This window comes from Aulonocara stuartgranti (genome assembly GCF_965226115.1).
Source record: "Aulonocara stuartgranti genome assembly, chromosome: 1".
Classification (NCBI taxonomy): domain Eukaryota; kingdom Metazoa; phylum Chordata; class Actinopteri; order Cichliformes; family Cichlidae; genus Aulonocara; species Aulonocara stuartgranti.
The window spans coordinates 39,366,247-39,382,036 of NC_138939.1; the positions used below are offsets into that span (position 1 = coordinate 39,366,247).

Below are 15,790 nucleotides of genomic sequence, written 5' to 3' on the forward strand. Positions count from 1 at the left end.
CTGATACCGACTTAAAGTGCTCGATAACAAATTGCAACAAACTGTGATTCAGTACTCTTGCCCTGATGGAGTTAGCGGTTTTGGTATAATAATACAATCCACTTTAAAAGTCCAACTTTTTTGTACAGCCACCATCACAGCTGTGTCACAGACATCACAGCTTTCCTCCAAGAACAAAAAGTCCAAATTGTTTCTTTGTTTTTAATTGAAGCTTCAGATTTCTCACCGTGTCCTTGAGCCATTATTATATGAGCTGATGTTTATGACGTATACATGGAGAAACATAGAGGGCAGCAGCCAGGCTCCTTTATGAATATTGCAGCCATGAAGATTTTGTTGATTCCTTCAGCTGCTTATTTTGAAAATTGTTAATCAATTTCCTGGTTTCATTGTCTTTTATTTGGACGTACAGAGGTGTAAGAAGTCTGTTCTCTTGTCTGTCACTGTTATGTAGAAGGAGATTGTACAACTCTGGCCTGTACGTTGCTGTGAAATAAAGTATTTGTCCTTTCCTGAATGTTTCAGATCATCCAACTAGCTTTAATATACATTAAAAATAACCCCTGTGAATACAGAATGATTATTTAATTCATTAAGGTCAGTTTTCATGATTCAGCAATAAGAAAGAGATTTTGGCAAAAATTGGCAAGATGTCAAAAGCATCTTGATCATCACCGAGACTTTTGGGGAAATTATCTGTGACAAAAGTCCCCGAGACAAAATGTAAACCTTTTGGAGGTTTTGGACGAGCTACGTCCAGATGAACAGAATCAACCTTTTGGGATTTACTTACCTGGATGATTGAGCATGCATCAAGACACTTTGATTAAGGCTAAGTGTAAACAGAATTGTATGCAGCCCGTGGGTGAACCCTGGGTAATTACCAGGATTTGTATCTTGTTTTCTCATGACAAGCGTTTATCCACAAAGCTCAATATTTTGCTTTCAACAGAATTTTGTTCCAAAGGTGTTTGAGTGGTTTTTGTAATTATGTGATCTTTGCAGATTCCAAATCCTAAAGCAAAGTAGCAACATTCCTAAATTTCCTTCATTTAGACAGCTTCTCGGTTTGCAGACTAACACAACATTTTTCAGCTCCATGCGTCTCAAAGCTGCTTTTATAATTCTATGAAAGTTTTTGTGATCGAGGAATGGTTCACACCAGCCGGTCTTTCAACAGGTTTTGACAACGGCACAAGTTTGTTTTTCATGCACTTTGCAGGTTTTAATTTAGAACATTATATACACGTTTCTATGATATTGTGAAGAAGAATTACAAGGATTTAATATGTTTCAAAATCTTTTAATGGCAAATAAATAAATTAGTTTTGGCCACAGCTGTAGAGAAGATCAGTGCTGGTCAGTCACTGAACTTTGTAGATCTTCATTTATACATTTATGTCCTTAGACAGAACATCTGACTCAAACTAGCTCATGGCACAGTTGTTAGCACAGAGACTCACTCGCTTTAACTGCTTGAAATATGTCTACACAGTGTGTTCAATAAAAATATATTTTAGTAACGTTTTAAATCAAACTAGTGGATGTGGTGGCTGGAGAGACAGTTTACCAGTCTGGTTGGTTTCCAGTAGAAAATGATGGTTTGCACTGTGAAGCCATACTTGCACTTTTCACAGTTTCTTTTGTATTGAATTTTGCATCTTCAGATTTAAATGAGCAGCAGTTTTCTCCCACACAAAACTGAGGTGTCGGTCCAGTGTTTACATGTTTGTGCTGTTCATAAATACGCAGTTAATAACATGAGCAAAGATGCAGGATAAGAAAACTTTTGGTTTGTTTGTGGCAGGTGAACCAGGAGAATGTGGTGAAGGTGGGCCATCGACAGGTGGTCAACATGATCCGCCAGGGAGGCAACCGGCTCCTGATTAAGGTGGTGACAGTGAGCCGGAATCTGGACCCCGAGGACACAGCACGCAAAAAAGGTACAGAGACTGAAAATGGCTGCCAGTCGTGTTTAGACATGGATTCGAGAATATAATCGTCATGAGGTGCTTCAGCTGAGGAGCAGCAGAGCACAGCTGTAGCATACAGCCTGCTGTAGTACAGTGCTGTGTGAACCTGATCACAGATGTACCTCCTGTATTAAAATATTAAAGTGACACACTGACTGATGATTTAGTTCACTATTATCTGTATAGCTAGAAGAAATCTCAGCGCACTATGTGTTGTAAAGCAAATCCTCTTTAATAGCCAAACATCCATCCATTTGCTCCCACTTTTCCAATTCAGGGTCCCGGGAGGAGCTGGAGCCTATCCCAGCTGTCACAGGGCATGAGGCAGGGTGCACACATATAGAGACAGACCGGTCACGCTCAGATTCATGCCTACTATAAATTTATAATCACCAGTTAGCTAATGTGTTTGGACTGTGAGAGGAAGCTGGAGAGACATGGTGAAAACATGAAAACTCCAAGCAGGATCTCCTTGATGTGAGGTCACAGTGCTAGAGACCAACAGAGGTCAGCTAGAGGTCAACAGGAAGAGACCTCCAACAAAGCCATTATCAGGGAGGTCATCTACTGAAACTGGTTGGGGGGGAAAGAAGGACTGTGTAATAATACCCCTCAAAGACCATGAGAAACCGGACCAACTCTGTGCTTAGGATACAAACAGCAAACACGAGAGGTCAGACCAGGTGGTTTTAATACAAACTAGACAAAAGCTACACATGGAAATAAGCAAACCTTTAAATGTTTGTCAAAAATCTCTGATCAGAATATTGCTTTTGTCTCTGTGTTTTTCTGATACTCTATTATATTTTCCTATCATCAGAAAATATTTCTAATTTGATCCTTTTCCCTCAGTGAAATTTGACTGATCGATTAAAGATTTACCTGAAAAGGTGTGACGCCTCCAGATCACTGCAGATGACCTGCCTGCTTTTGGTCACATGTCTGTTTCTCTCTGCTCAGCTCCTCCACCTCCAAAGAGAGCCCCCACCACAGCCCTGTCAATGCGCTCAAAGTCGATGACGTCTGAACTCGAGGAACTCGGTAAGAGCTGCAGTTTTGACTCTGGTAACTCACAATGGCAAATGGGAGCAAGTGTCTCACAGAAGATCTTTTTTGTACCTCTTTCTCATGGTTGGTTAATCTCTCAATAGTGGATAAAGGTAAGCAGATAATGCTGTATAACCTTCTGCCATCCATTATGCCCAACTTCATATTCATTTGCTCACAGTGGCTGATTGAGGCTTTCGTTCAGACTAATGCAATATGCGTTTCCATCGCTTTTCCTCCCTCATCTCCTCTCCTCCGTTGCATGAAGTGCTCTTGCTTCTGGATGCCCACACTCATCCACACTCATGACTTATTGCTTCTGCTGCAAAGAGCAAACGAGTAAAAAGAGTATTAGTGTGACTGTATCGTCTTCGTCTTTCTGTTTGTCCGTGTGTACGATGTAGTGCTGGGCGATATGACGATATATATTGTGTGGACAATAGAAAAGTGTCTATTGTGCCTTTCTATCGTTTCTAACCTAATTTTATAAATTATTACATAAAATATATCATTAACCCTTTAAAGCCGGTCGGAGCAGCACGCTCCGTTTTGCGTAAATCCCTGTAAAACCGGAACCGCGTAAGCTAGCGCAATAATTTTTTTTGCATATGAAACCGGAGGAGTTGTACTTACATCTGATGCCATCAGCTTGTCCTCGGTCACGGTTTCCTTCCACATATGGCTTTGCAAAAATTGCATAAAAAGCACTTGCAGCAACAAAAACATAATATTCCAGAAACAGGCTTTGCCGATCCGATCAGTTGTTCATAACACTTCCTACGTTGGAATAGACGTCAGCGCGAACTATCACATGTCCGCCATTAACTGGCCAGAACCGGAAGTGACGTCATTTTCACAGAAAATGTTTTTTATTTACCTTTAGGGCCTTATAAGCCTATGCTGGAGTTTTTTTTAAAGTCATGTTTGACTTTATGCTTTTCTGTATCGCTTATAACTCAAATTACGCTGTTGGAAATAGTTTATTTTGATGCACATGCTGGTTTTTTTTGCAAATTTGCACTATAATATTTATTTTCATTTTTCCTGCAGTATATAAAAATTAGTGTATCTCAAAAATAAAACTATGAAGACACTCAAAATAAATTTCCTGTGGTGGGAAACTATTTTGTGCAACTTTTTTGTATTTGCAGTTTTGAGGGATAAGCCTCTTAAATTTCTCTAACTAGAAATATATGTAAAGAAAACCCCAAAAACAATTTTCAATTTTTTTTTGCACTTTTTTGCAATTTATGTAGTTACTATGGACTTAATGCATACGTATTATTAAAATTTGGGCTATAATGGTTGTATTGATGTATAGCAACTGGAAATGCTCCCACAAATGGCACTACAGCATGTAAAAATATAAAGATAAGTTCTGGCAGACTTGGTTCTATGGTAGGTCTTAAAGGGTTAAATAGCCTGTGGCAAATATATTAGTGTTGTCTTCTCACTATACATACTCTTAACTTTATGCAAGAAGAAATAAAGTATAAAAAATTATATTTTTCACAAAGAAACTCCCTCTTGTGGTTTTGCGACATGGTGCTGCTTTACGTGCACCCGGATTTGCAACATGCTTTAAGGTAACTCAAAACGATGGACGAGCGACAGGTTGCAGTTTCATGCCCGGACATGCAACAGGCAGACACAGCTACACAAGCAGCCCAAGAAGAAGCACTTTTACCTAAAAGAGGGGGTACGTCTGTGATTTGGTTACATTTTGAGTTCAACAGCACCAACACAGAGCAGAAGACGCCCATTTGCAAGCTATGCTATAAAATTGTTCCTGCACTCAATGGCAACACAACAAATCTCTTCTATCACCTACAGAAGGTCCACGAAAAAGAATACTCAAGATCAGAAAATCCGAGCTAAACCAAGTTGTGGAACGACGGGAGCAAGTTGGGAAAAGAAAAACTATACCAGCTGAAGATACAGCAGTCTTTCGCACAAGGCACGCCGTATGAGAAAACGTCCCAGCGCCATAAACAAATCACAGGAGCCGTCTCGCATTTATAAATGCAAGACGGCATTTATACATTTCTAAAGGCATGGCCCCTGTTTATGTAGCTGAGAAGGACAGCTTTCGTGACCTCGTCAAAGTCCTTGATCAGAGGTATGTTATGCCCGGTCCTAAGCACTTCAGTAAAGTCGAGTTGCCAAAGTAGAGAAGGATGTTTGCAGTATCGTGCATTATGCCTTGACGACTGACATATGGACGAGCAGAGATACGCAGCCCTACATGAGCGTAACCATCCATGTCATTAACAAAGACCTCTGCGCTCGTTTACAGACTGCGTACTTTCCAGATGACCACAGGTCAGGTGGTATATCGTGATATATATCGTTATCGTGATATAAAATAATTCATATCGTGATAAATATTTTTTCCACATCGCCCAGCACTAGTACGATGTACATTTTAGAGGTGTTTTGTGTTGTCCTGACGCCTCATGACAAACAGCAGAGTTAGAGTTTCTGAGATGATGCGTTCAAAGGAGACACAGGCCTGAAAGGAGGGCAGCCATGAAATGTGAAAGGAGCATTAGAAGAGGACAAACAATCAATTTATGAGTGCTCACACGCATAAATGTCCTACCTTTCCCAGGTGAAGAAAGGTTTTTGGATGTTTGATTTTTACCTGATGTTAAAGTTGTAACCCTTCTTATTATAGTCTGAGGTGATGACACCTGTCGTTACCGTGATGACACAAATCATTGTTGAGCTGATCCTTTGGTAGACAAACAACAAACAGCAGCAGGTGGATCTCTTTCCACTGTAGCCAAAGGTTTTTAAACAGAATTTAGGAAGTAATAACTTGTGACTGATGTCACGCTGAACTTGGTTTGCTTGCAGAGGACGTGGATACATGCAGTTTGTTGCATGTGGTTTTTTAAAGCTTGCTGTGGTTGCTGCTAGCTGCTCGATTCAAACTGATCTGCTGGCAAACCCAAACTTACTTTGACTTGTTAGGCAGACACATGTTAGACCTGTTAGAACTTTTAACCTTTTTTTTAATCTTTGGACTAAAGCAGCATCGCACATGGTCCAAAATAATTGTTATTTGTCTTACACTTGGTCTATGTGCAGCTCATCAGACAGATATCATGGCAAAATGTGCAGTAGACACACATGTCCACTGTGTCCGTGCAGAAGTTGCTCTAAGCTGCAGTAACAGCACGGGGGGGATATTTTAAGTTACCGCGGATCGCCCCTCGCGTGGGGCTGGACGTGGCGCTGGACCGCGCTGACGCCATGCAGCCCCACGCACAGGGCGATCTACGGTAACTCGTTAACAGAGATTTGCCTCGTTAATGCAGTTATGGCGTTAACGTCTTTTTAATTAGATTAACGCTGACAGCACTAATGTAAATACACATTAGCTGCCTAGCTTCATCGTTTCAGCCAATTACGAACCTTAGAATCTACTTCATACATTTTTTACTCACTGCTGACTTCTTGACTTCAAATGTATAATGCATTTGCATGTGTGCATGCATGAGTGTCCATTTCACATTTTGGAGAGGCACAGTGTGAAATGGACACTGTGGAATACACGTTTTGCTGTGATGCTGGGTTGCATCAGTTTATTTATTCTTAATGAAGTCGTTTTTTCGCTCCCACCTCCCACTCACCAAACACTCTTCTGATTGGCTACCACATGCAAATAAAAAAACTATATATACAGATATATAGTTGACTGCATTTAAACTGAATATGATCACACCATCATGTCATCATATCCAGGAAGTTGTTTCCATAATTTCCTAATAATAATTTCAGTTTCTCTTGGCCAGATGATAGGACAGTTTTCTTCTTTATCTCAGACTGTTTTAAACGAGCTTGGGCCCACATCCTGAAAAAGCATGCTATCCCTATGCTATCCCTCCCATGTTTACCTTAAAAACCTCAGCCAAATTCTAGATTAAGATTTAGGAGCTGATTAGGGTTTGTTTTTTAAGCGGCGAGAACACACTGGCTGCTTTAAAGTAATCTGGAATGCAGCCTGATGAAGGAGAATTATTTATGACAGAGAGAAGCTGGGGGAGATGACAGGCAAAACCTCTTTCATGAAGTTAGGAGGAACAATGTCAGTTGGCCATGTGACTATATCACTATATCTTTTGTAGGAATTAGCTTAAATTTGGAGCACAGAACTGGGTCAGACATTTGGAAAAGGAACTGTGACCTGATACAGCGGTCCCCAACCTTTTTGCACCACAGACCGGTTTAAATGTCAGATAATATCTTTAAGGTGTCGTGGATAAATACGACAAAATAAAATGATACGAGCAAGACAAAAACTGTGGTGTTTTGAAAATATAATAATAAACGTGAATTCACTGTGTAATTGTGTAACTTTATTAGCAGCGTCCTCCTGAAATGCGCCAACAACACTGAGAGTAACATCCTCCTCTCTGCCCCTTTATGCTCTCTGGTCGCTATGGTAACACGTAAATATTTCTTTCAAAATAAGACGCACGACTACAACACGAGAAGAGACCCAGGGAAACCCAGTTAACGATAAAAACCCTGAAAACCATCAATTTCACACCCGAGCCTCAGCTCTCGCAGCCCGGCACCAAACGGACTCACGGTACCAGTCCGAGGCCCGGGGGTCGGGGACCGCTGCCAGAAAAGACATTCAGAAGATATTAGAGAAAGACGACTGAGTAGCATTTAGTTAATAGTACTGAACAGGATCCTTGAATTGTGCTTATTATTGTTAATCAAACGACCAAAATAAGAAGTTCTCACATCTTTCATGAGCCGCCCTCATCACAGGGCTTTGGGACGAGGGCAGCTTTTCATGTCTCCGGGGAAAAGCGTTGAGTCTGTGTATATGCTCTGAAGACTCTTTTTTTGTCATCCTTTAAGCCACTCTAAGGAAAAAGAAAGGTGGTAAGTTACAGCGGGCATGCTTTCAGTCTGATCTAGTATCTCCAGTGATTGATTTCTGTCCCGTATTTCCCACACAGTCCACCCCACTGTGATTAACTAACACTGTTGTATTTAGTGATTCCTTTTCTGACTCGCTCCATTTCGACCGAATTAAACCAAATGGAGCTACGCCCATAGTGCATTTGCATGATTTACAAAGTGTTTTGATTGCAGCTGTTTCTGTCTTCTAAATGTTGTTAGTGCATGGTTAAATGTCGTAGTAATCACAGGCTATAGATTCTTCTTGCTGAGCATTCCCAGGGTTTGCTTTTGATTAAAGGGGCATGTCACCTCACAGTGCTTCTTTGCAGGCAGACCCACAAACCTAATTTGCAACACTATCAGCAGTAAGCATACACTGTTTACTTTCTAGAATCTTTTTACGCTTTAAACACAAAAATATACATAGTGGCAGAGGCTTAATGAGGAATTACAAATGAGTGTGAGTCAGTGTTTTTTCACTATACCTGACCTTTAAAGTTTCATGTTTTTCTTCTTCATGTGTGCATTTTTCTGTAAGCTACTTGTGTGTGTTAGTGTGTGTGTTCGTGTGAGGAGGAGGAGGTTTATTCTAGGAAATGTTTCACTCACACATAGGTTTCCAGGGCAACCGTGTTGCATGTTGTTTGATAGGTTGTAGCTGCGATCCAACTGGGAGACAGATCAGAGAGAGAGTGAAAAGGAATGTGCGTCTTTCTGCTATTTCTGTGTGTTTGTGTGGTTTTTACCTCTAACCGTAGTTAAGGTCATTGATGCTCCTTTCCTCCCCTTTCCTCTCCTCTGTGTATAGATGCGCAGAAGAAGAGGATTGTTTTCCAAGTCACTCTAAGTAATCACTCCGCTGATGCATGGAAGCTTTGTACATCCTAGACAGTTGTAGGCAGGTGACACAGTAAGAGGAGAGATCAGGGCTAGCATGTAGCTTCTCTGAGCAAAACCCTTTAGCTGGACTCTATTTGATGGCATCATCACACACCAGAGGGAAGTTCAGGTTTGCCAAATTTGCCATTGATAGCTTTCTCGTGTTGCAGGCAGAGTAAAAAAATAAGATAAAAAAACAATAAAAACACAGAGAAAGGTAATGGCAAGCTTGGCAGGCTTTCACATCCATTGCTCATTTTACATTTAACGAGGGAACGACCCTGAGAGCTGGATGATGCTGCTGAGTCGGCTGTTTGGAAAGAGCTTGCACGGCTTCCAAGGCTGGACATGCCAGGCGCATTTCATCAAAGTTGCCCTCTCTCCCCTTCCCCTTGCTCCTCCTCCCTCATACCCCCACACCCACAAAAAAAAAAAGAGTTTCAACTGTTTTTGGTTTCAGTTTCATTCACAATTCGGTGTGGAAACACAAGGAAGGGTCACTGTAAATGACTGAATGAGTAGCTTGCATTTGACCCATCAGATCTGAAACTAAGGCTTTGCAAGTTCACTCCTGCCCCTTGTCACGTTTTTCAGTGCTGACATATTATGACTTGGTTTACTTTGCAGACAAAGTAGAAGAGATGACCCATGCCCAGAAGACATCACCTGTTGACATGAAGATAGCCACAATTAAACCACGCCCATCCAGTCGCTGCTTGGTTACGCCAACTGATATGAATGTAAGCATAAGCAAACTCACTTTATGGTGATCATTGTTTCAGATCGCTGTTACTGTAAATTAGATTGTTCAGTATCAGGTTGTGTGGCTGTACCCTGTGCTGCTTCCCCAGACTGGATGCCATGATGAAAAACTGTTTGTCCTTTTAGAGCTCCTGTAGTAAAAGCTTCAGGGCTAATGCTGATGTTTAGCAGCCGATTTAAGGTTAGGGTTAAGTTTACGTGTAAGAAAATATTATAAAAGTAGAGCTGATCTTAAAGTGCATGTAAGAGAATTCATTTGAAAGATAACATCTTCCCGTTTCTGAAAGTTTGCTTTATTTAAAACACCTGAAATCAGTAGCTAGTGTCAAAACAGAAAAATTGTCCTCCTATTTGCAAGTAGCAGTCAACACAGCCAGTGGCAGGTGATGCCTGGACCTGGCCGATATGTTATGTATCCTAATGTGTGAATTCCTGTAAGCAAATGCTGTTATTGTTATTTAGAGATCTAATGAAACAATTATATATTCCTAGTTATATTAATAATTTACAATTGACTTTTCAGTCCTTGTATCATGACCGCCAAGGAGTAGCTGTGGTGCCACCCACTGTGCCAGGAGCCTTCCTGGGGATACCTGAGAAGGGCACTATGAAAAAGCAAAAGTCCATAGGTATGATGTATATACAGTAAAAAATATGTGTGTGAGTGTCCAGTAACCTGTGCTTTTAGCTTGTCATAATATTTTATTAATGCTCTGAGGACTTGCTCTTTGTGGTCTAGCAATATTAAAGCTAATTATAGATAAATTAGAGTGAGCCAGTCAGCAAAGTGTGCTTTCAGGCGATAATATTGGAGGTCATTAAGCATGTGCTCAAACCTCATTCTCACTCCCGAACTAGAGGGATGTCATACATGCTAATGTTGGTTTCAGGTTTTTTGACTTGCAGTGCCATCAGAATTACCACGAAATTATCTTCTTTATCTTCTTTTTGCACAGTAATCCATTCAGGGCTCTATCTACAAACTGCATAGCCATACTCTTCTCTACACTCTCTGAAAATTAAGGACCTTATTGTCCCTTTAACCCTTTCATGCATGAATTATGACAACCTCAAACAGGATTTTTTATTTGAACTTCATTTTTTTAAACATGTACTTTTCCACTACATTGGACACTGATGTGCATGGAGCAGCACATCAGTGTCCAATGTAGTGGTTTATGTGCAAGTATACCATCAATACTGTAACAATTACAAGAAAACATGGACAAACTAATTTAAAAATTATTATTTTTTATTATAATTTAAAAAATAATTTTTTTTTTTTTACAATTTTATAAATTATAAAAATTAGGGCTGTCAGCATTAACACAGCGTTAAAGCATTCATCGCGATTAAGGCGATTAAATTTTTTAATGCGCTCGACCCATCTGGAGCGCAGAATGAACAAGCTCTGGACAAACTGCCCCAAATGCGTTGGCAGAGACATTTCAGGGATTTTGACTCCGTCTGCGCTCCAGATGGGTTAATTATTAATCACGTTAGTCGTGATGACGGCGCGTTAACGCTGACAGCACTAAAAAAAAGTCGATATATTCGTCCAATCGCCCAACCCTAGTGACCACTGAAAGGGTTAACGTGAAAGGGTTAACGGTATAGAGACTTGTCACGAGGCTGCATCCTCAAGGGTACTCAATGGTACTACTCGGTGGGTGCTTTGTGGTTTGTACCTACAGAGTAGACTCTTAAAACTCTGGTGCAAATTTTATATCTTAATGTAAAAGTTAAAACTGGATACTGGACTAGACATAGATTTTACCCACATAGACCTTTATTTCTGGTATTATATGTTAGCAAAAACAGGAAGTTGATGTGAATTTTTGAGCTAATTTGAGCCATCAGCTCCTCTGGGTGGCTGAGGCTCAGCAGGTAGGGCAGGTCTTCTACTAATTGGAAGGTCAGTGGTTCACTTCCTGGGTCCTCCAGTCTGCGTGTACTCATGCAAGCTATTGAATGCTGGTTTGCACCCAATGCATTCATCAGAGTGTGAGTGTTTTGCGACCGTTAGACAGCGGGCTAAGGTATAGAAAAAGGTGCTTGTGTGCTTGGTGAATGAGTCTTGTACTGAAAACGTGCTTTGAGTGTTCAGCGTGGAAAAGGCCTGGATAAGTAGCAGGCCATTTGCCCTTATTCCTGTAATAACAGCTACATAACTTCTGTCCTGATTTCCAGATTGAACATTTCAATTGGTGAGAATATTCCTACTTACTGTCGAAACAGCAGTTACATTTCACATCTATCTGGCCTCTCACAAATTTCAGGAACCTTTCCTGCATATATAAATAAATCCAGAGAGAGCTAAAGAAGGCATTTCTTTTGGAACTAGGGGGCCAAGCAGGAAGTGAAACAAAGGGATGTTTCCCCTAGGTCCTGAGATAATTATTCCTTCTGCTCCATTTCTTCAAGGTACATCGGAGGATGAGAAACAGGGATTCCTCACACCTCCCCTACTCAAGTTCTCACGCAGTCTCTCTATGCCTGACACCTCAGAGGACATCCCTCCTCCCCCAGCCATTTCACCCCCTTCACCACCTGCCTACAACTCAGCTGCTGGACCTACACCCAAGAGCTATGGCACAACACGACCAAGCTTTACCCAAAACTCGCCCAATGCAGTGACGACCATAAGCCGGACCACCGACGTCGGTACGTTGAGGCGTGGCTATTTCCGTCAGAGCTCTGAGCACTTTGAGAGCACACGAACTCGGGGGCGTACGCCAGTGCCTGAGAACCCGTATTCAGAGGTGGGCAATAGGACGCTGTATGTGCCAGCAAAACCAGCCCGAAGGAAGGGTATGTTAGTAAAGCAGTCTAACGTGGAAGACAGCCCAGAGAAGACGTGTCACATGCCAACAAGTCCATCAGGCCCAGTTTCCATGCCTACTACGCCTGTAGAAAGAACATGCTCCTCTATCCCTATTCCCACCATCATTGTAAAGGAGCCATCCACTAGCAGCAGTGGCAAGAGCAGCCAGGGTAGCAGCATGGAAATTGAGCCTACAACCCCTGAACACCCGCCTCTCACACCTGCTGTCGGTGGAAGTGGAGGTTTACGCCCTGAAGACCCCCTTTCACTAAGCAACCCCTTTGCAGCAGCTATTGCTGGAGCAGTACGGGACCGCGAAAAGAGGCTCGAGGCAAAAAAGAACTCGATTGCCTTCCAGTCAATAGACATCGGGGATGATGACTTGAGTGGTCCCACGCCAACCCCTCGCCTTCGCCAGTCCAAGTCCATCGATGAAGGCATGTTCAGCAGCGACGAGCGTCTTCAAAGGATATTAGCCCCTCCTTTGGCAAAGCAGCTCGGTCGCCCTGTTGGTGGCGGTAGTGGAAATATGACAGATTTCAACACTCCTGAGCCCACAGTTGTTCGGGAGCCACTAAACACTAGAACAGGGCAGTGTCCCAACCTGGACAGTCCTGTTAGCCTCCCAGCCACTCCTCCTAAGAGCCACTACAGGGCCAATGGAACCTACCTCCATCCTGTCACTGGCAAGCCGTTGGACCCTAATTCTCCACTAGCTCTGGCCCTTGCAGCTCGTGACCGGGCCATGAAAGAGCAACAAAACCATCCTCAGAATCAGTCTCAAAATAATCCTCAGGTTCAACAAACCCCCAAGCATGAAGCCCAGTCCCTGCCAGTTCAGCAAAGTCACAAACCTGACCTCAACCAGCCTCTATTTATTGACACCAAACTCCGCTCTGGAATCGAGACGAGTTTTGCTGCAATCTCCACGGCAACAATGGGACGGCCTGGCCGAGGTGGCCTTCAAAGACAAATGACAGAGCAGAAGTACGAGTCTGATGGAGCACGGGAAGAGCGGCAGCATCAGGCACTTGAAGAGAGGAAAAGCGCACCAGCAGATGTGGCAGACACATCACAGCCCAAGTCAGCTGGATTACTGATGGTTCACACCAGCACAGACATAAGCAACAAGGCGAACAACCAAGAGGCCGAGGGGCAGGACAGCAACCGACCGTCTGAGCTGAAAGATCCAAACCAGCCTGATCCTCTTAGTTCTTCAACACTGTCCACTCCACAGCCACCCACATTAAGGAGGAGGAGCATTCCTTTAGGCGAATCCATGGACGAACCTGTAAAACTGCCCTTTCGCATCCCTCCTCCCCCTCTGGCCTCAGTTGACATTGATGAAGAATTTGAGTTCTCAGAACCCCTCCCCCCACCTCTGGAGTTTGCAAACAGTATTGACATTCCTGATGACCAGGCTAGTGCCATTGCAGAGATGATTCAGCAACAGAGACGGAATGGGGGGCCTTCTCTACCCCCATACCACCCTCATGCCCCACCACCTGTCACTGATCAACACAGAAGGTTGGCAAACAATATGCCCCCCTCGTATGCCCCTCCACCTGACCCAGAATCAGGGGTAGGTGACTCAGGCATTGAAGAGGTGGACAGCCGCAGTAGTGGGGATCCTCAGCACATGGAGACCACCAGCACAGTGTCTAGCATCTCCACCCTGTCATCAGAAGGAGGCTTCTGTGACAGTGCTTTGGAGAGCCTCTATGCCACTGCAGACGGTCACGCCTTCCTGGTGGATCGGCCCCCTGTGCCACCAAAGCCCAAGAGCAAGTCTGTCATTAATAGAACGTCACTTTATCACGATGCTCTCATTGAAGAGCCACCAGAGTCTTATGGGTCACCGCCTCAGGCCCCTCTCCCTCCTCCCTCGTCCTCTGAACCTCCTAGGACTCCTACTCAAAGGACCTCCAAGCTGTGGGGTGATCAGCCCCCTGAGCTACGCAGCCCCCCATCCACACCAGACTCCAAGAACACAGTTATCACTGAGCTGAGCACCATTCTACAGCATATGAATCGCGACAGGCCAACCAAGCCAGGAGAAAGCCTTGACTCCCCAACAGGCACCAGAGGGGGCTTCGGAACAAGGTATGTGAAGTCATTCCTTACTTTAGTTTTTCCTATCTTCTGTTGTTTAGATTTTGTTCATGTGTCATTTGTTTATTTTGCACCTTTTTCATGTTAGTGCTTAGTTACGTAAGAACTTTATTCACTGTAGAGTCTGAGCAAACACATTTTCTGTCTAATTTAGCTTCTAGAAAGCTGTAAAATTTCATGCATATTGGCTTATAAGCTGATCCACTAATTATTGATCACCACTGATTATAACCAGGCATCCATGAATGCTTAGGCTAAATCTGAAAATAGTCCGAAGTAGTCCAAGACAATTTGGAAGAACATGAAGTTGCTTTATTAAGATGCAGTATTTGATAAGTAAGAACCCCCCCCAGAGTCTAGACGTTGCTCATGATGAAGATGGAGGATTGGATGATGACCACAGTACACACAAGGCACACAGAATAAACCCTGATTGGCTTGTAGAAGGCGAGCAGGAGTATAATTGGAGTAGAATGATGATGTCAGTGTTGAGTTTGACAGTGAGTAGAGAGTAAGTGGTGAAAAGAATATGTGAAAAGTAGTGCTGTCAGCGTTAGTCTCGTTAAAATGATCTTAACACAATAACCGCATTAATGCGACAAATCTCCGTCAGCGAGTTAGCGCGGATTGCCCCGTGTGTGGGGCTGCACGGCGTCAACACGATAGCGCAGTTAGCTCGTTAACATGTGCTGTCCAGCCCCACGCACCGGGCGATCTGCACTAACTCGCTAACGGACATTTGCTGCGTTAATGCGGTTATGGCGCTAACGTCATTTTAACGCTGGCAGCACTAGTGATTAGTGAAAATTTGAACTCATTTTTCTGTTTTTGTTGTGACAAGTTTGGTTTTGTGTAGTCCGGTGACTCCAGCTGTTACCTGTGTTTTCATTGTTGATTATAGCTGTTGTGTTTGTCAGAAGAGCCCAAAAGGATTATGGGATTGGGAGGAACATCAGCTTGTTCTGTGAACTGTGTGTGGCTGCAGGGTTTTGCTACATGTGTTGTTTGAAATGGTAGTATGCCTGTTCTGGTTTACACTCTGTTCATCCGTGCATGATGTATGGATGCATCACATTCCAGAATAAAGCACCTGCTGACGTCAGTCAGCCATGTTGAACATTTCTTGTGATAATATTTGGTCACCGTGAGATTTCACTTTATTGTGGTAGCAGTGGGAATTTTCTGAAGATTTAATGGAAGAGTTACTGTGGGATTCCTCACTGGGAATGTAAAGAGACTGGTTCTTATTTAGTGCTTTTTTTACTCG

General features: G+C 42.9%; 1 protein-coding gene across 2 annotated transcripts in view; it reads left to right on the forward strand.

The window, feature by feature from the left end:
• Nucleotides 1–15,790, forward strand: part of LOC309701688 (SH3 and multiple ankyrin repeat domains protein 2-like) — a 303,803-nt gene that overhangs the window by 272,824 nt on the left and 15,189 nt on the right. Inside the window, exons 17-22 of one of the 2 annotated variants that reach the window (XM_082525845.1) lie at nt 1,808–1,943; nt 2,934–3,014; nt 7,902–7,925; nt 9,453–9,565; nt 10,111–10,216; nt 12,012–14,514. In XM_082525845.1, coding sequence (XP_082381971.1) covers nt 1,808–1,943; nt 2,934–3,014; nt 7,902–7,925; nt 9,453–9,565; nt 10,111–10,216; nt 12,012–14,514 — 2,963 coding nt within the window. The remainder of the gene's footprint in view (nt 1–1,807; nt 1,944–2,933; nt 3,015–7,901; nt 7,926–9,452; nt 9,566–10,110; nt 10,217–12,011; nt 14,515–15,790) is intronic. The other variant, XM_082525846.1, reaches the window with a different exon arrangement.